At 40.8% G+C, this 21304-nt stretch overlaps 1 protein-coding gene across 6 annotated transcripts in view; it reads right to left on the reverse strand.

The window, feature by feature from the left end:
* Positions 1-21304, reverse strand: part of HDAC4 (histone deacetylase 4) — a 3124471-nt gene that overhangs the window by 2030332 nt on the left and 1072835 nt on the right. For all 6 annotated transcript variants that reach the window (XM_044075061.1, XM_044075057.1, XM_044075060.1 and 3 more), the window contains one exon: positions 11676-11920. In XM_044075061.1, the coding sequence (XP_043930996.1) occupies positions 11676-11920 (245 nt within the window). The remainder of the gene's footprint in view (positions 1-11675; positions 11921-21304) is intronic.

Here is a 21304-nt window from a genome sequence, read left to right on the forward strand (position 1 = left end):
TTTGTAAAAATATGCACTGAGGACCAAGTTGCTGCTTCTAGAATACTTCTAGAATCCAACCCTTTCCAAAAAGCCATCGATGAAGCTGACAGCCTGGTAGAGTGAGCCTTGACCCTGCCTGGATTGTTTTGTAGTAGTGGGTATAAAAAAGTAAAAGCAGGAGGCAACCATTTTAAAAAAGTCTGCTTGGATACAGGTTATCTTTTTCTTACCATCACAAAAAATGAACAAATGATCAGCAATTCTAAAAGATTTTGTGCTGTCAAGATAGTATTGAGCTGTCTGTGGACATCCAAGGTATGGAGTATCCTTTCTCTCTCATTAAGTCCTGGAAAGAAGACAGGGAGATGGATGGCTTGACTTAAGGTAAATTCGGATACCAGTTTAGCTGTAAATAAAGGAATGTTTCTTAAGAAAACCTTATCTTTGTGGAACATAAGGATGATCATGACAGCTTGCAACTTAGATATTCTTCTTGCAAAGGTCTGAGCATTTTTTTTCCTGTGTTAAGAATCTCAAGTCAGTATGACGAGCTGGTTCAAATGTAGCAAAAGTTAGTTTAACAAAAAAATAAGATGCAAAGAGGAACCATATGTCTCACAGGATGCGATAGGATGCTACACCTCTTTCAAAAACCATTTCACATGAGGTTGCCCTGAAAGAGAGAGATCCATGGGCAGACATGCTGAAATGGCCAACAAATGAAACCTTGACTGCAGAGTAAGGCAAGTCATTAGATAGTAACTCACACAAATACCGTAGAACTAGAGAAACACCAGCCCTGATTCTGGTTCTTTTCTTAGCACCAGATAAGAACCCTTTTGCATTTATTAATATATGATTTTCTAACATCAGGCTTTCCTGTCTCCATTAATTCCTGCTGCCCTCCTCAGAAAAAAAGGCTGCCGAAAAGGTATTAAAAATGATATCATCCAAGAAGTCAACTGGAATTATTTGGAGCCAGGATGTATCAAACACCTCTAGTCTTGTGTGAGCAACGTCAGTCTGTAAATATGCTTGTAGTTATAGCCTCTGGGGATTTCTAAAAGAAGGGAGAACCACTGTTGCCTGGGTCAGAAGGAAGTTACCACAATGACCTTTGGAGGGATAATTTTGAATCTTCAGAATGAACCTGGACACTACCGGACATGGCAGAAAGGCATACAGGAACATTTCTGCCCAAGAAAAAGAAAATGCATCTGTCTTCCAATCTTTCTTGCATGGAGTTCTGGAGCAGAATTTTGCCAACTGATTGCTGTGACAGCAAATAGACCTATTTGAGGTATTCCCCACAGCTGGAACAATTCTTGGGAGTCCCCCGATTCAGTTTCTATTTATGAGAGGACTGCCCTAGATCTGCTCATCTTGCTCTGATGTTATGCAAAATGCCTGCAGAGTGAGACTGTGTTGAAAAGCTATACCCCAAGCTACCATGGCTAGTCTGTACAGAAGGTAAGATCTGGTTCACTCTTGCTTATGTACTACAAATTACTGTAGTGTTGACAGTACACTTAGTGACATCCCAAGAACCACAGATGGTTGAGAGAACTGAAAACATTTACAAGAGTTAACATCTCTTTTATGTTTATGCATTTTGGTCTATCTTTTTTGTTCTTAAGATCCTGTATTTTTGTTCCCATACACACTGCTCTCCAAGCAAAGTCTGAGGAGTCTGTTGTGAGACAGTGTGCTACAGCAAGGAGACAGAGCTGGATTCTGAGAATTTTTGAGGTCTCTTGCATAGAATCTCCCTTACTCAAATTCCAAAAATGGAATCTGAACTGTCAGAGGATATCAATGCTGGCAACATAGCGATTTAAAGTATCACTGGGTTTTCTCATGAAGAGTCTTGCAAGAAGTATCATGACTATCATAGGTGCCATGAGACCCAGAATCCTGTGGGAGTCCCTTGCTGAGAAGGTAGTCTGAGTGGAAAAAATCAAGAATAGATCTAAATCCAGATCCATTTTTTTTCTCTGTGGAAGAAAGTTCTTTGAATTGAGGCATCCAGGAGACAACCTAGGGAAATAATTCTGCGTGGAGTATTCACACAAGATCTCTATACGTTCTCCTGGAATCCCAGCCTGTGTTGGAGATCACTTACTCAAATGAGAGATTAGGAACACTTTTAAGATACTCTGCAAGATAAGCAAGTCATCTAAATAAGCAGAAATGTGAATCTCTTGCAGTCAGAGTAGCCAGACATTTTGGGAACACCTTTGGAGCAGTAGCTAGACCAAAGGGTAATGCAGAGAACTGAGAATGTAATCCAGACAAACAAAACATTTTTAACACGTTGATGTCATCAAGGTTAAAGTACCCTATTTTTTGCAAGCAAAGTCAGTGCATAGAAAGTGCACATTTAAAAAAGCATTTTTCTTGGTGAAGACAATATCAGCAAACCACCTTGCACATTTGCATATGAAAATAATAGCATTCTTCACACAACAGGAAGGCCAGCATGGCAGTGTATTACCCTATGCCACTGGATTTGCTCTTCTACTTTTACTTTTCTAAGGCATGTCTTTCAACAGGTTTCACTGCTATTGATATTTCTATACTGTTACTAACATACAAATCTTTTCTTCTGAAGATAAGCACCTCTACATGTGCTCACAGAGAAATCTGTCTCAAGCAGCTACTTACTGCAATTTGCACAAAACCATACTGCTCAACTACTGTTGTATACAGTTCCCATTCATGACAATACGTTATCAAAACCGGAACAGTTCAGCAACCACTAAAAGATTATGCAAGCAACTAGGATACAAAACATTCATCATCTATACAAAAGCATATATCTACAAGTGGCCATGCTGAAATTCCCTGAAAGCCAACTGACCAAAGCTTAAGATACTGATAAACACATGCTGAAAAAGGAAATCCCTGCCAGTGCGATTTTTAATTCTGCTCTGGTTGTGATTGCTTTGTTTTTGGGAGAGTACTCTTTTCATCGAGTGGGTGTGGCCATGGATTTGGAACACAAGGAAAACGGATGTGGGGTGAAAGATATTGCTTTCTTCAAAACACACTTTCAACTTAAGTTTTCACCATTCTCTGTTTCAGGCACGAGTTTTTGATTTCTCGGTGTTCTGGTTTTCCAGATTCCATAACAGAAGGGGGTGGCGCAAATGTCAAGATTTTCTATCAAGTAAAACTCTATAAAACAAAACATTTTATCATCATTATTGTCACTTATCATGGCTGCACTTCCTCAGTTACCTGAAAACTTAGTGATGGTAAGATGAAGTATTTAGACGATGAATGTAATGGGAAAAAGATCTCTGAATGATGAACATGCTATCAGCATCCTTCTATTCCATGCAAATTACATCCTTACCTCAAAACATATTTTACAATCTTCTATCTTATTCTGTTTCATGTGATGTTGAATCCTTATCTGAAAAGTCTAAAAAATGGAATAGGCTTGTGGGGGTCCCTGCCACTGCTTAGTGGCATGATGCAAAACAACTGTTAAAGTGATGCCACTGACCATAGACTAGAAATCATACAAATTGCCAGTGACACAGCACAGGGAAATGGTGGAAGCGGCAAATGGTTCAACAGTCGCACAAATTTGAAGATGATGTCTTAGTGACATAACACAGATGAACAGTGGAGAAATTCCCACCCACATGTGTGGACTAATCACACAACATTGGTGACCCTGTCTAATGACAAAACGCAGTGCAATTAGAGGATGCATAACATGCAGTATTCAATGCCTGCAACCACGCCTAAAGCCGCAACACGTCCTGCCTCATGTATACCTGTTAACTATAGCCCAACTTCCTACACACCTTTTCCTCTGAACTTAACATCTGGTTGCCTTGACCTTCTAAATCAGATAGCTTGCTCTTTCAAATTACTTTAAAATTCTCCTCTGTCCCCATCTTCTACAGCTGTCGGCTCATTTTTATAATTTTTTTCCTGCTTGTCTACACAACAAGGAATGAATTTGCACACATTCTCTCACAGACTGTTAGACAGACATTCACCACACAAGGAAAATGTATGACCTACCTTTATTAACAGCAAACAAAAAATGCACAGCAGCCTATAGTACCATAAAGAAATCTAATAATAAATAGCCTATTGGGTTTACTACTGATCGAATATTCTACTGGTGTTCCATATACATAGCCTTAATGGCTTGGCAGGAGTAGCTAAAGTACTGAAGTCAAATTTTAGCAGGGATGTTACCTCATGGTATACAATTTATGAGCAATGCAAAGTGGATACAAATACAATCTTTTAAATTTAATTGTGCATATTCAAAAACTGCACATTTTCAGAGGTTCGTAAAAAGACCTTCCCCTCCTGATACCTTGGATTATAGATACTAGAGATTTGAAATATTTAAGTACGGGGCAAATTATCACATTTTCTAAGCTCCTATTTAAAAATGTGATGCAGATTACTGGGAGAGAATTAAAATTCACTGTCTACGTGGAAATGTGGATAAACCTGATAACGACACCCTGCTTTGCCACCACATCAAGAAAATAAAGATTTTTTTTTCATGTCAATATTAAAGTGTTTTTTATACCCCTGCACACCTGAATATGTTATGTAAAGAATCTCCGCGGCAATACCCAGATTTTCTTGGAGCTGCTGCACAATGGCACCTCCTATACCGAGCCAACAGATATTGCCAATATACTGGACGACAGATTCAGTGCAAACTTTACCCCTCTCTCCCCCACCAAAGGACCAATCACAATACCAGTAGATTGCCAGGCACCCAGTATTACTGCTGCACAGGTTAAAACAGCACTGTCCAAGACCAAGAATACAGCTTCTATGGGACCTGACAATATAACTGGCTGTGTTCTACATGAACTACAGAGTGAACTGGCACCTCACCTGTGTGCCCTGTTCAATCACATCCTCACCTCAGGCTTTGTCCCTACTGAATGGCGCACTGCTACAGCCATCCCTCTCCACAAAGGAGGAGCGACTACAGACCCTGGGAAGTATCGCCTCATTACACTGACAAGTCTGATATGCAAAGCTATGGAACACATCATCATGGATCTAATAAAAAAAGATATAGGGAACCTCCAAACTCTGGATCCCACACAGTTTGGTTCTGTGAAGGGTAGATCATGCCTGCTCAACCTGGTCGACTTCTTTGAGTCAGTCACCAGAGCTGTGGATGAAGGCAACGTGGTCATACACCCGACCTTGATCTGGCCAAGGCCTTTGATACCATTCCCCACTCAGGAATCATAGAAAAACTCACTAAGCTAGGCATCAACCTCTATATCACTAGGTGGGTTGCAAAGTGGCTCATAGACAGAACCCACAGTGTGAAAGTAGCTGACTCCAAGTCAGACTGTCAACCAGTCATGAGTGGAGTCCCAAAGGGTTTGGTCCTGGGTCCTCTCCTGTTTGGTATCTACTTCTCTGAAGTCCAGGCCAACACCAATGGTCTCTGTCTGACAAAGTTTGCAGACGATTGCAAGTTGGGGGCCATAATTAACCCCCCAAGTGATGTTGACATCCTACAGAAAGGTCTCACTGTGACCAACGGTGAGTGGGCCATAAAAGTGATGTCTGCACATACCTTTCCTCAGAAGTGAATGCCCCAGTCAGGCCCCAGTCCCACAATAGCTGTACAGGCTCTGTGCCATCCATGAAGATTGCAAGTTGGGAGCCATAATTAACCCCCCAAGTGATGTTGGCATCCTACAGAAAGGTCTCACTGTGACCAACGGTGAGTGGGCCATAAAAGTGATGTCTGCACATACCTTTCCTCAGAAGTGAATGCCCCGGTCAGGTCCCAGTCCCATGATAGCTGTATAGGCCAAACTCTTGGGTGAGTGCCAAAGCTCACAAGGAAGAAGAGGTGGTGGTATGGAGCTACTCTCCACAAAGCCATGCAGGATTGCCCTAGCAAACCCCGCTCTGGATCTGGATGATCCAACCTGTAATGTTTGGTGAAGGTGTGGACAGATGACCAACTAGCTGCCTCTAGGATGGAAGCAGTGTCCAAGCCTTTGAAGAAGGCCCCAGATGAAGCCACAGCTCTAGTAGAGTGGGCTTTAATTTTGGATTTTAGCTGTTTCCCATGGAATGTGTAGCAAAAGGATATAGCTTTGTAGATCCAAGCATAAATGATCTGCTTTGACACCACCTTTCCCAAGGCTGTTGGGTGGAAGGAGACAAATAATTGGTCTGATTTTCTAATAGCCTTAGCCTTGTCAATGTAAAATCTAAGTTGTCTGTCAACATCAAGGAAATGTAAGACTCTCTCACTGTCATTTTGGGGATGAGGGAAAAAGGTGGGCAGGTGAATACCCTGATTTAAGAATAACTTGTTGACCACCTTGGGCATAAAGGAGGGTTGGTCCTCAGGGTCACGCTATCCTTGTGGAAGAGGAGGAAGGGAGGTGTTGCCATGACGGCCTGGAGTTCTGATACTCTTCTGGCTGAAGTCATGACCACAAGGAGTACAGTTTTCTAGGTACACTGTTTCAGAGATGCCTTGGAAGCTGGTTCAAAGGGGGCAACAGTGAGTTTCTCAAAGACGTAATTCAGATCCCATGGAGGAGTAATCTGCCTCCTGGGGGGGTCTAAGGTGTAGCACCCTCTTAAGGAATAACTTTGAAGGGAGATTGGAGGTTAGAGGAGGATCAAGAGGCAGACAAGCTGAAATAGCAGCAAGGTGTGCTTTGACAGAGGAGTATGCCAACCCCGCATGCTCGAGTTCACACAGATAGGACAGCACTAAGGGGACCTCACTTTGCAAAGGGTCTAGCTGCCTTTGTTGACATCACATGGGAAATCTCCTCCATTTACACAAATACAATCTCCTAGTATTAGGTTTCCTGGCCTCCTGCAGGACTGCTAGCATGTCCTCAGTGTAAAGGTGCCTAGAAGGGATCAGAATTCTATCACCCACAGGGTTAGCTTAAGAGATTCCAGGTGAGGATGGATCAGGGATCCCTTTTCCTGTGTGAGAAGGTCCATTCTGTGAGGTAACTTGTGGTGACTGCCCCGGCTAAATGCAGAAGGAGGGGGAACCAATGCTGTCTTGGCCAAAAGGGAGTCACCAGCAAGATTTCTGTTTTGTCCTGCTGGATCTTCTAATAATGGGAAGGGGGAATGCAAACAGAAACATTCCCTTCCATGAGATGGAGAAGGCATCCATTGCCCTTGCTAAGAGATTGGGTAGCCTGGTGAAAAACAGTGATAGTTGTCTGTTCGGGGGGGGGGGGCAAACAAATCTATTTGAGGTGTACTGCACTTGCGGACAATGTCCAGAAACACATCCATGTGAAGCATCCATTCGTGAGATTGTGACACAGACCTGCTTAAGGTATCTGCCTGAATATTTTGAGCTGAATGGATATAAACTGCCTTCAGGGATATTCCTTGTTGGGCTGCCAGGTCCCATGCCTGGAGAGCAAGTCTGCAAAGCAAATAGGATTTGGTTCCTCTCTGTTCACATACCAAAGAACTGTAGTATTGTCTGTGAACAACTTCAGAGGCCCTTGTTTTAGGGCATGAAGAAAGGCCATCAGGGCAAACATGATTGCTCTCATTTCCCTAATGTTGACGTGTCCCTGCCTGAAGGTGTGGGACTAGGTACCCTGCACTTTCAGGCCGTCCAGACTAGCCCCCAAGCCCAGATCTAAGGCATCTGTGTACATCTACTGGACAGTGGGACTGGGTTGCAGTGGAAGTCCTGGGTTGAGAATAACTTGGTTTCACCACCACTGAATCTCATTCCTCAGACAAGGGAGGAAGGGGACGATGAAGTCCAATGGGCGTGAGTGTTGGGTCCATATGGACTTCAGGTACCACTACAATTTCCTCATGTTGAGTCTTGCCAGAGGTAATATGGGATAGTGGAGGCCATGTAACCCAGTAGCCTGAGGTATTACCTGGCTGTCAAAGCAGTGGCTTTGAGGGTGGTGGTCAGGTATTGGGTCAGGGTTTCCACTTTCTTGGGCGGGAATAAAGCCCTCATAACATCTGTCCTTGTTCTGCACCCCAGGAAAACCTGGTCCTGGGAAGGACTCAGGTTGGACTTGGGAAAGTTATGCTGAATCCCATAGCCTGCAGAAGGGAGATGACTCTGTGGAGTTGGCTCTGCAGGGACCTGGGGCATTCTGCCTGGATAAGGAGGTCATCCAGGTATGGAAAAATTTGGATGCCTTGGACTCTGCAGTAGGCCACCACAGGAGCCAGGCATTTGATGAAGACCCTTGAAGCAGTAGAGAGCCCAAAGGGCAAGGTCAAGAACTGAAAATGTGAGGAACCAGCAGCAAAATGCAGAAATTTCCTGTAGTTGGGCCTTATAAGTATACAGAGGTAGGCGTCCTTTATGTCCAAAGGTGGCTAGAAATCCCTGAGTTATTAGCAAAGGGAAAAGGGTTTGAACAGTAAGCATGCAAAAGGTGGGGACCTGCAAGAACAGGTTGAGGTGAGAGAGATCTAGGATACATCTCCAGGGTCCATCTTTCCTGGGCACCAGGAAAGTCTTGAATAGAACCCCTTTCCTTTTTCCGCCAGGGGGACCAGTTGTATGGTTCCCTGAGAAGGAAGCCTGTGTATGACTGGCTGGAAAAGGTGGTGTTTGTCTTTGAGTGGCTGGGGAATCCCTCTGGGAGAAGGAAGAATGATCCAGGATATAAAACTGCCCTTTTCTATGATGGAGCGGACCCACTTGTCTGAGGTAATGGATTGCCACAGGGGCAGACACAGTGAGAGAGCCTTAGGGACAGGGGAATGAAGTCTGGAGGGATTCAGTGAAGGCAGGTAGTCATAGGCTACCTGCTCTATCGTGAAAGGAAGTTTTCTGCCCAGGAGTTTGGGCAGACTTAGTAGCTTGTTTCCTTGGGCCTTTTTGGACTCTAGTATGGGATGCTGGAGCAGAGTGTTTCCTAATGAACTGTCTTCTCTGATGGTTAGTTCCTGTGAAATTCAGGAATAGGGGAGACAAACAGATGTTTAAGGTCTTGCAGGTCCTTCCCTTTCTGCTGAAAGGCCTTAAACAGCTCAGCCACTTTAGATCCAAAAAGGGCTAAGTTATCTAGAGGTGCACCCATTAGTTTTGCCCTAATGTCATCGGGTAAGGGCTGAAGCCTTAGCCAGGAATATCGTCTCAGGACTGAAGCTGAGGCAGCTGATCTTACAGAAGCTTCTGCAGTATCACAGCTGCACTGAGTAGAGTGTCTAGTGACTTCTGATGAAAGGTTAACGAGACTAAAAATTTGAGCCTTGGAAGGTGAGTCTGGAAGGTCAGCTAAGAGTTTAGTGACCTGCGCCAAAAGTGCCAAGGCATACCTGGACATGTGTGTTTGATAATTAACTGCCCTGAAGGCCAGGGTAGTGGAAGTATAGCTTTCTTCCCAAGGCACTCCATGGCCTTACTGTCCTTGTCGGAGGGGAGGACTGAGATACATGGCAATAATTTAGATGGCTTGTCTGCGGAGACTTTGACAGTGGCAGGGTCAGCTACAGGGCATTTGACCAGAAATTTTGCCCCTTCAGGGACCTTGTAGAACTTGTTTGACCTCCTAGGAGCAGGTTGTTGGGAGTCACGGTTAACTGAGGCTGCACTGAAATTATCCAAGAAAGCTGGTAATGTAGGGAGATTACAGAAGGAGCATGGGTGTCTATCTGCAGGAGCTCATAACAACTTTTTTGTACTTCAGGCATTTCTGAGGAATCCCGCTTGAAAAATTCCCTCACTTTGGAAATTGTCTCCCCAAGGTGAGGTCCTCTGTTGAGGAATAAGCCTCAACAGATTCATCCTCTGCAGAAGCATATCCAAGAGGAGAAGGCATCTCGGAGACATAGTAGAGGGAATCCTCAGAAGAGAAGTCTGAGGAATCCTCAGCTTCAGGTAGGATGACACCCTCGACCTGAGGCCTGGGACTGATAGGAGAAGGGCCAGCCTGTGGGGATCCAGGCACAGCAGGCCTCAGAGCCATGAAGGCATTAAATAGGCTTTGTGAGAAAGCCTGCCAATCTGGTTGGCTTTCAGGAGAAGGAGAGTGATGCTTGGATTTTGATTTCTTTTTCAATGAAGGCCTAGGAGGCATAGGCCCTAAGGTAGACCTAGTGTCAGAAGAAGGCCTAGGATCAGTGGACTGAGAAGCAGAGGAATGGCTTATCTGGGCAGCCGTAGGAACCTGTGGTTCCCCCTCAGTGTTGCAAGGCGACATCTGCGAACCCTCTCCAGGCGTGCCTTCTACTCTAGGTATAGAGGGATATCGAGGGGTATCCACTACACCTGCAAAAGCAGACTCTGAGCGTTCCTCCAGGTGAACATCTGCCACAGGACGGATGTCGGCTGGAGGAGGAGCAGCAGTAGCAACTTCAGGCCTGGAAACCTTGGCCTTTTTTTTTAGGTGCCTCCAAGGGCTGACCGGATGACCCTTCCATCCCTAACGTTAAGCATTTAAGATGCTGATTTTCTAAATATATATTCAAGGCATGCAGGCAGCTGCGTAGGGTGTTCAGCACAAAGGCCTGACAGATCGTGCAAAAAGATGGTTATGCACAGGCCCTAGACAGAAAAGGCAAAGCTCGTGGGCGTCCTTATGTGGAATCTGATGACTACACTTGCACTTTCCCTTCTTGGATGACATATAACCTTAACAGGTATGCAGTAACAAAAGGAATAAAAAAGAATGGCCTCATCAGGGTACTTATATTTTAAAATTCTGAGATCCGAAGCGAAGACAGCAGGAATGTTGACATTCGACTGGTGCCAGAGAAGTTCTGAGGAAAGGTATGTGCAGACATCCTGGGCCAACATCAGACGCCCTACATACCTAGCAGTGACTACACGGTTTTGTATACGGCTGGACATTCGGGTAAGCAAGAGAGGAAAACCCAAGAGTTTGGAATACTGCAACATGAGAAAAGAAGGACATGTGATATTGTCACTTTCTCCCCTTAGATGACTTCTTTTATCAGTGTTTCTATGAGTTTGGAAAGAAACTGATTATTTTCTAAATGACACAATGTCTGGCAGGGTACTTTTAAACTAGCCCAATGCAACATACTAAAACTGCTAAAATGTTGATGGCACCAGTATGGACTGCAAATATTATGGTCAGGAACTTCATATCTGCCAGCTCTAGCAGCTTTCAGAACATATCTTTCAACTTCTTAGAGCAAGAAAACTGAACACAATTTAAAATAATGGAGGAACAAAGGCCCAAAAATAGGAGTGCACATTAAATATTGCTCTTGTAAACTTACAAAGTTTCTAGAACAACAGGATTTGCATTAGTGTGGATTTTCTGAAGGATATAAAGTCTGAAACTCAAATGTGTGTCATTACTTAGCGACTTGAATCTCCCCTCAGCGATTTGCCAGAAAACCTTACATTTTTTGAAGAATGATCCAAAATATCAGGCAAAAATCTGGAAACTATGACTGGTATGCTTCAGAACAACAAGCTATAAATAAGAACTATGCATGAAGCAAACAAGTAAAGCTGTTTCTGCATCTTTGCTGCAAATGTTACACAAGCATCTCTAATTTACTATTCTAGGCTTCAATTATGTCATTACTAATATTCTCTGTTGAAATGCAGACTTGTTGTGAATGATAATACACATTCTGCCCATAAACTGCCAAAGCTTGTTTACTCAAAGAAATACATCAGGCTAACAGAAAAGACAGGAAGTGCATGGTGTCTTACTTACCTTTATGTGGTCGTGTAGCTGTGCTTCATGCTGGCGTGAGAGCTGCTCATGCTGCCTCTGAAATTCTGCTATAAGAATCTGCCTCTGGATTTGCTGCTTTTGTTTCAGAGTCAAGAGCTCCTGCTGAAGTTGCTGTTCCCGGAGTGTGGATTCTGCCAGTGGTATGGAGAATTGGTGATCCAGCCGAAGGTCCATGGGGACTGCACTGGTTGTGACTTGGAGGGGCAGCGTTGTGCTTACATCAACTGCAATAAATGAAATAAAAAGGATGAAGAATAAAGCATGGATAGCAGTTTTCAGGCAATTTTAGAAAATAATCTGTTTAAATAAACTTCCCATAACAGTAGACATTCAAATAGATCACTGTTGCAATAGCTTAAGTTGTACAGGTTATAATCTGCCACGGATAGGACAATCGGCTAGTATTCAAAGCTTCAAAGCACCTTCAACATGCCCTAACTTAAGTGCTTGAGAAAAGCCACAAAAAAATCAGTGGTTAGGGCACCAACCCTTCAGTGCTTTCTTGCCTCAGACAAGGGACGGTAGAGCCCTACAAATTAGGTACATGTTAGGAAAAAAAAAATATCCACACCCTGGCAAAAAAAAAAATTCACATAAAAAAGAGGTAGACAGAGGAAGCATATCCCTACTACAGCAACAGTGATCTATTTGAACATCTACTGTTATAATAAGTCTAATTACACAGTTGTAATATGTTATCATTAAATCACTGTTCCAGTAACCTAAGCTGTATGCTTAGAATACCAAAGATTAGAAAAATAGGGAGGAGTAAGACTGAAGATTCTGGAACCTCTGGAGAATAGTTCCCACTAACTAAACCTGCTCTAAGACTAAGAAAGACTAGAAAGAAAATAGTTTGTAATGTCTTGTAAAAGTACTTACAGAGGACTGAGTTGCTGCCTCATTGAAATTTCGAGTCCACCCCTTTCCAAAAAAGCCACAGAAGCAGACAAGGCTCTGGTAGAATTGGCACTAGCCCTTGTCTGGAAGTGACATGCAATGGGGAGTATAACAAAAACTAACAGTATAAGACAACCATTTAGAAGTTGTTTGTTTTGACACTGTTGGTTGTTTCCTTTTTATTATCTTCGCAAGACATGAATAGTTACTCAGAAGTCTTGAAAGTCTATGTTCTGTCAAGATAGTATCAGAGTGGTCTGTGGACATCCAGTGTATGCAAAATTTTTCTCCCTTGTTAGGTTCTGGAAAAAAGACAAGGAAATGAAAATCTCGACGAAGTAAACTCTGAAACCATTACAGGCAAAAATGAAGGATTTATTCTCAAAGATACCCTATCTTTATAAAAAATGAACTATGGGTGATTCATCATGAGAGCTTGTAACTCAGGTCACTAACTCTTCTTGCAGAGGTCGGAGCAATGTGTAACGCTGTTTTCCAAGTTAAGAATTTCCAATTAGCCTGATGAACTTGTTCAAATGGAAGAAGTGTAATTTTTTTCTAGAAAAAAATAATAACCCAAGGAGAAGTCACCTGTCTTTTAGGTGGACGACTATGCAGGATCACTTTCAAAAAATGTTCAACATCTAGGATGTGTAGAAAGGGGGATCTCTGGGCAGACAAGTAGAAATGTCAGAAAGTTGAATCTTAAAAGAAGAGTAGGTAAGGCCAAAGGATAGTAACACTCACAAATATTTTAGAAATAAGCATCTGGGCCTTATCAGAATTATGCTTCTTAGTTTGGCAGCAACTAGGTAATCTCTTCCACTTACCCACATATGATTTTCTATTAGCAGGTTTCTTAACCTCCCCTCAACACCTACTGTTTATTTTCAGAAAAAAAGTACTTAAAAGGTACTAATATGCTATCATCCAGATAGTCAACTGAAAATTTCAGGTTGGGCTATATCAAACAACTTCTGTCTTGTCTGAATAAACACAGCCTGTGAAGAAGCTTGTTGTAAATGCTAATGGCCATTTTTGAGAGAGCAGAGAACCAATATTGCCTGAACCAAAAGGAAGTAACCACAACTATCTTTGGAGAGTTTTTCTGAATATTAAGAACACTGGATATCTGTAGAAAGGCACAAAGCAACGCTCCTGTCCATGGAAATGAGAATGTATCTGTCCTTCAGGTCTATTTATAAAGAATCTTGAAGCATAATCTGTATTTGCTCCGAATAGAGATATTTAGATCTATTTGAGGAGTTCTCCACAACTGGATCAATTCCTGAAAGCCTCTAGGTTCAGATTCCATTCATTAGGGTCTGTCCTATCCTTACTCAGCTTATCTGCATAATTTTCTGCTCTACGGATTCTGAATGTAAAAAGCCTTGGAAGGTCAGATTATGCTGAGTTGGTAAATCCCAGGTTACTAAGGCTTGTCTGCAAAGAGGGCAGGATCTGGTGGCATTGTCTGAAGAAATGGAGAGCAAAGACAATTAAGAGATTTCATGGCATTTATTACTGATATCACTTCTTTGACATCTGTGTGTTTTGGTTTGTCCTGTTAGTTCCACAGATCCTGAGCTTTCACCCCACGACTAGAAAACAACTCCCCCAAGCAAAGTCTGAGGCATCTGAGCTTACAGTCTAAGTAGAAGTTGTAAGGCAGAAAGGAAGACAAGGTATCAGAGATATCTGGTTCACCTACTTCTTACACATCCCAGCACTGGAGCCTGAAAGATATGAGCTGCTGACACCAGACTGATTTGAGGTACCACTGAATTTTCATCATGCAAAGTCTGGACACAGCAATCACGAGCATGGTAGAGGAGCTTTTTCTTATGTCCTAGTGAAAGGACTAGAAGGAACAGGAAAGTCTGGTATGCAAAATGAGAAGGAATACCTTGAAAAGGAGGAAGGAACTCCCACTGCCATCTCCATCATTAATGAATGATTCTCAGAACCCAGTGGTCTGAGATGTTCTGATGCCATAAAGGAAAATGCACACGTAGACTCTAAAATTTAATGGGCTGCCTGTGGGGGAAAGGGTAATTTTTGAAGGGGCAGATAGTCATTCTGACCTTTTGGACTGCTCTTGGCTCTGGAAAGTCCCCCTTCTTCCTTAAACCTCATCGACACTGCCTTTTATCTTGCTGAGACTATTTGTTACATTTTCCAAACAAGGCCCTGAATAAGAAAAGTTTGTACAAGGCTTAGAAAAAGTAGGGTTGAAAAATCCCTGAATTAACTTCCCACTTTCATCAACCTTTTAAGGACCTCAGCATCTAAAGGACCAAACACCTCTTAATCAAGAGGAAAATTAAAGGACTTTCCAAGATGACTGAATATTGATTAACAGCTGAACTTCAGCTCTCTCACTGTTAAAAAAAGAGACTGAAAGGCAAGGGCCAGGAACTCTTGTCACTTTTAGTAAATTCAGTTACTGGCTCATAAGTACTCTGCGTGGATGCCAGCAAGAACACACTAAGAGAGCCTTGAAGAACATCAACTAGTAAAGGTGAAGAAAAAATAGTTACTGGGAAGAATTCTGCAGCTGTTCATCAAAAAGCAGCTCTGTCTTCAGATCTGGTGCAATACATAGCTTCCAAGTCAAATATGCTCAGAGATGATTAAAATAAATGAAACACTGAAGTAGTATATCAACTCAAATAACAAAAGATTGGAAGAAGCTTTAAATGGATATTCTGATGCGCTGATAAAACTGCAAAAAAATCAGAGGTCGAAATGAAGAAAAGACTGTCTGAGTATGAGAATGTTCAAGAAGAGATATTTCAAAAAATGGTAAAATTAGAAGACAGAGCATGTAGGGAAAATCTGAGATTTTCTGCTAAACTAGAAAAATTGGACGGAACCAACTGTATTAATTTTATGAGGGCACAAGTAAGCAACTGGACTGGTATTCCAAAGCAGGAACTGTTAATTGAAGAGGCAAACCATGTGTATGTTTCAAACCTGGCCATGAGAAAGCAGCCAAGACCTGTATTAATAAAGATGCAAACCTATGAGCAGAAAGAGTTGATCCTGATAAAACTGTGGCAAAAGGGCAAAGTATTAAAAATACAGTAGAATGTTTCAGGAAAATGATCATTCACTGTACACCAGGCAGGAGAGAAGCAAATTTATTCCAGCAATAAGGGAATGTCAAGAGGAAGACATGAGATTCAAGCTGCTGTATCCAGCTGTCTTCAGCATATTTTTTTTCCTGGAGGATCAAAGTATTTTTTGATGCAGAACAGGCTAAGAAGGAAATAGAAAAGCTTTGTTCAACTAAAAGTGAGCCATCAAGTAGAAGGGGACTCTGCTTCTCATTCCTCTGATAATAAAGCACACAGAGAGACTTTGCCAGTGAAACCTTTTCCACTGTTCCAAGGGAAAATGCTTGAGAGGCAGATAAAAGTACAGAGGTTGACTAGAAGAATCAGGAGTACCTTGGAACTGAACCAGAATCCCGGGTTGAGAGACGGAGAGGAACAGGAAGTAGACCAGCAACATGGAAATTAGTGAATAAATGTGAGACTGCAAAGCATCGGTATAAGAAAAAGTGGAAAGAGTGGATTTTTGCTGACTTTGTTAAACTTGTGGGGAACTAAAAGGCATTTGCCTCATTTTTTGTCATTAATGTTTGGAAAGGCAATGAGGAGAGGAGAAGAGGAATGAAATGGGAAACTGTAAGTAAAACAATATCTGTTGTTAAAAAAGTATTTTTGTGAAACTATTCATGACATAAATTGCATGTTTAAAGGAAAGCATTTTATGTTGTTCTTGTATGTGACAAAGTTACAAATGTCTATTTTTCTTCTTTCTTCTTTTTAGTATTAAGAAATGTAGGTATTACAATGCAAAAAAGAAAGGCTAGACAAAGCAAGTTTAAGTTAACAGGCTTATAATCGTGGGTTGTTGAGGTGGGGAATGGGGTGCAAAAGTACACCGATCATAATATATGTAGACCTGATGTGTTTTCTCTTACTTCTGTAGAGATGAATGTCTGGATTAAGACCCTTGAGTTAATCTAATAAGCTTTAGGTGGACACAAGTAAATAAGAGAACACTGAATAAAAAAAAAGTTTATCAATTAATGTTTCAGCTTCTCTTTAGAAGCCTACAGTTAAGGACAACATTTTTTGCCTTCCATTTCCATGGAAACAAGCTGATAACAGGGCAATGAAAAGTCAGAACACTGGTTTATTCAAGGCTAAAAATTTTTTTTTTTTTTTTTAACAATCTCCTTATTGACATTTCTTAAATAACATTTCCACTGAGTTCAAAACCAAGAACAAACATATCAGACCAGAAAACAAAAATAGTTAGATAACAGCGTTAGGTACAATGAAATGTAAAAGAGTGACAGGATGGTATTATCGCATATGATTAGCAAAAAAGTTGAGAAAAATATTAAATCATTCAATAAACTATATACATACATACATATGTACTGCTTGCCAGTAAAACACAACCAATATGATGACACTGTAGGTGTACTTGGTATATAATTATTTCTATTGGGGAAGAATAAAATTAGGCTGGATTACAACAAGTATCCCAAAAGTGTATTGATTATAAGTAAATGATGAAGGGGGAAAGGTGTTAGGGACGGAGTATAAAGAAAAAAATACAGTTTTATTCCTTAATAATTGGACAGTTTTATTCCTTAATAATTGGACATTGGTAGGAGTCAGTGGGTGTTATCTCAGTATTTGATCCATTAGCGAGTCCCAAAATTCAGCAAAATGTTTATTTCGTTTTTGGGTATGCATTAAAAATCTGTGTGCTGTTATGTATCTAATAGCTATTCGTCTGAATTAATTCCAAGACATCTGAGTTCTATCTTTCCAGTTCAGTGTAATATAATACTTTATAAGTGTGAATAGTGTAATTAATATTCTTTCTTCTTGTTTCTTTAGCTTCACAGGGGGAACATGTAATAGGGCAAATTTCCAGGATAATGTAGATTTCTCATATTTCATTTTGCTTAACCTGACTTTGAGTGAACACCATAATTTGTATGTGCATTTACAGCTCCAGGATATATGAAGTAGGTCAGCATTCTGGCTATCACAATGTGGATATAAGGGAGATGAAGTCTGTTTGAATTTATCTGTGTTGGGGTAAGGTATGCATTGTTTAGCATCATAAACTGAGTGTAGCTCAGTTTTCTGAAGGGAATTTATTTGTCATTTGAATAGAGTGAGTCATTTGGTCATTAGAAATTAGTGGATCTATGGCATGCCAGTATTTTGAGAAAAGTATCTCTTCTTGGTACCTTATTGACATTATTAGTTTGTACGAGCAGAATATCATTTTCTTTCTCAGTGTTAGTAGAGACCACAGTGTTTTGACTAAACTTATGTCTCTCTGTGTGACTGTAGGATTGTTTATTATACTGGCACACATAACTCTGATTTGTCTTAGCATAATTAGTTATTGTTTAATTCAAAGTTGTTCTCAGCTCTGTGAGGGATTGATTCTTATATGAATAAAGGTCCAACACTATCAGGTCCCTTAGCAAGGGGTATGGTTTTAAGTTTAAGATTTTATCATTAATCTTAAGATTAGGATTCATATGCAGAGGTTGCATTATAATAAAGGCATTACATAAATTCAATGAGTTGATAAGTTTTTGCAGTGCTTTTATTTTGTCTCCAATTGTTTTATATAATTTTGTGTTCTTCAAACTATTTTTGCCCAAGAAAGGGAGAGCCTGGAGATTTATGTTTAATGATTTAACATAGTTATAGTATAGGGTTATCCAAGCAGGAGACCATATTTTTTGCTTGGATTATATTCAGATTTTGCCAGCATGCTGTTGACTCTTACTATGTCATAGTATATTTTAAAGTCTGGGAGAGCTAAGCCTCCTTTTTCTTTAGGGAGAACCAGTTTTTTATATGCAACTCTGACTGATTTAGGATACCATACAAACTTGGAGAGTGTGTAGTTTATGGAAAAAGTTAGCTTGTATTGATATGTCAGTAGCATTGAGTAGGTATAACATTCTGGGTAGAATGTTCATTTTAATAATGTCAACCCTGGCTAGTACAGAGAAATAAAGTTGTTCCCATCCATGAAGGTCCTGTTGTAATGTTGACCATAGGTTTGTTACATTGCTTTGGTACACCAATGATGGGTCTTGATGAAAAATAATTCCGAGGTATTTCATAGCGTGCTTAAATTTAATTTCTATGGGCAGTGGGTATATTGTTAGTTTGGAGGATAGATTGACAGGAAATGCCAGTGATTTTTCTGGGTCTGTTTCACAATTAGAGACTTCTGAGTAGCCGTTTATAGAGGTTAAGATTTTCTCGATATCAGATCTCGGTATTGTGAAATATAGGTTGCATTATATAAATTTAGTATTTGTTGATAGGTTTTTTTGTGTAATAAGTAGAAATAATAGTTTTATATACAAATTGAAGAGATATGGTGACAGGGGGCATCCTTGTCTAGTTCCATTTTTAATATCTATTCTAGAAGAGAACATTTTATTAGTCTGCAGTATAGTATGTGCTTTGGAGTATAACACTTTAATGAATGTTATAAATTCTGGGGGAATGCTGAAATATGGTAGTACTGAAAATAAGAATTTTTGATTGATTCTGTCGAAAGTCTTAGATGGTCTATTACCAGAGCAAAGAGCTGGGAGTTTTTTTGACTAGACAAGGTAATCATAGCATCCAGTGTTATGGTGTTGTCATAGGTTGGTCTTTGTCGAATAAAACCAGACTGATAGGGTGAACTGATGCTAGTTACCACTGTTTTTAATCTGTTGGCTAAGATGGAGGAATATATCTTTATGTCCACATTGATTAGAGGATATGGGCCTGTAGTTTCCCGGGTTTTTAGGGTCAGCTTTGTCTTTAAGAACAAATATTGTTTCTGATGCATTTAGATGCTGATCAGTAATATTATTAATTATAAGATAGTTATAAACATTTAGAAATATTTTAGGAATTGTTACAATGAAAACTTTATAAAATTCCGTTGTGAATCCATCTGGTCCTGGGGATTTATTCGACTTAAGATTTTAATGGCTGTAATTACTTCTTCTAGTGTGATGGGAGATGAGCCGTGTTCTCTCTGATCTTGTGAGAGTGTTGGAAAGTTTAGTTGTTTCAAGAATATTTCCATTTCCTGGTTTGTTATGAAAAAGTTAATGTTTTCTGAAAGCATGCAAGTTATTTTTCACATCTGGAAGGGGAATAAAGATAAAAAAGAACAGACAACAACTAGTGTTATGTAGAAGCTCAGGCAATAACAAGTGTCTTAGCATGAATAACTTCTACTGTAGCTTAATTAAGACCTGTGTTTCCAGGTGTCTATTATGGTTAATTGTTCCTATTAGGAGGGTTAAACTTTATTTCAAGATGTACATAGTTTTGAGTGCTTACATTAACAGATTATGGGTGTTTTTTGAGGGTTTTCATCAAAACAAAAAGTCTTGTAAAATGTGACATAGATAATTGGGACCCAACCCAGTTTGGTTTCGTCAAGGGTAGATCATGCCTAGTCAACCTGGTGGACTTCTTTGAGAAGGTCACCAAAGCAATGAATGAGGGCAAAATTGTTCACACTGCCTACCTTGACCTGGTCAAGGCATTTGACACAATACCCTACTCAGGCATTGTTGACAAACGCAAAAGGTTGGGTACAAACCAGTATGTCACCCGGTGGACAGCCAACTAGCTTATAGATAGGACCAAGGAAGGTAGAATTGGGGAGTCCACCTATACAAAGAGGCCATTCACAAGTGGAGTCCCTCAAGGAACAATCTTTGGACCACTCCTTTTTGGCATTTATTTCTCAGAAGTCAAGGCCAATGTCAGTGGTTTCTGGATGCAAAAATTTGCAGATGATTGCAGATTAGAAGCTGTCATTGAATCTCACACTGACACAAATGTTTTCCAGGAGGGGCTGACACAGACAAACAACTGGTGTCAGAGCCATGAACTAAAACTAAATGCCAAGAATTGCATAACAGTATCCTTTTGGAAGTCATCCATCCCTGGTAACTATCATATTGACAACAAACCCCTTAGAGTTGACCGAGTAGTCAGGGACTTAGGGACACATGTAGACAGTAATCTAGCCTTTGATCATCATGTGTCTACAGTGGTAAGGAAATCATTCTATGTTGTGCAACTTACATAAACAAAAATATGGCATCTAAGTCCAAGGAAATCATTGTTCCACTGTATTCGGCATTCATCAGACCTATCATTGAATACAGTGCCCCCTTTGGTATGTACCTAACCAGGCATATCCAACAATTGGAACGTCCACAGAGGTTCCTCTCTAAAAGAATACAGGGTGCAAGTAAAATGTCCTATGCAGACCGCCTCAAGACTATATCCCTGTATTCTGTCTCCTACAGATCTATGTCTGGCATAGAGGGTATTGTCAGACCCCACTCTGATGGGCCTCTTGCATATCCACAAAACAAACACCAGAATTAACCATTCTAAAGACTTAAACCTTGCCTGCGATATAAATAGGACCTGCTGGAGACATAGGTATGTGCCCAGAGACTACCCCGTCTATGGAATAGGCTCCCTCATCCATGTGAAGCAGAGTTCCTTCCTAACCCAATTCAAGTGCAATTTGGACAATTGGATGGGAAACCAGAAATTCATCCCTGGTTTGGCATCTATGTCTCTAATGGACACAGATAACCTGTAAATAGTTAATCT

This window comes from Protopterus annectens, chromosome 6.part0 (assembly GCF_019279795.1).
Source record: "Protopterus annectens isolate FY-2018-M chromosome 6.part0, PAN1.0, whole genome shotgun sequence".
NCBI lineage: Eukaryota > Metazoa > Chordata > Ceratodontiformes > Protopteridae > Protopterus > Protopterus annectens.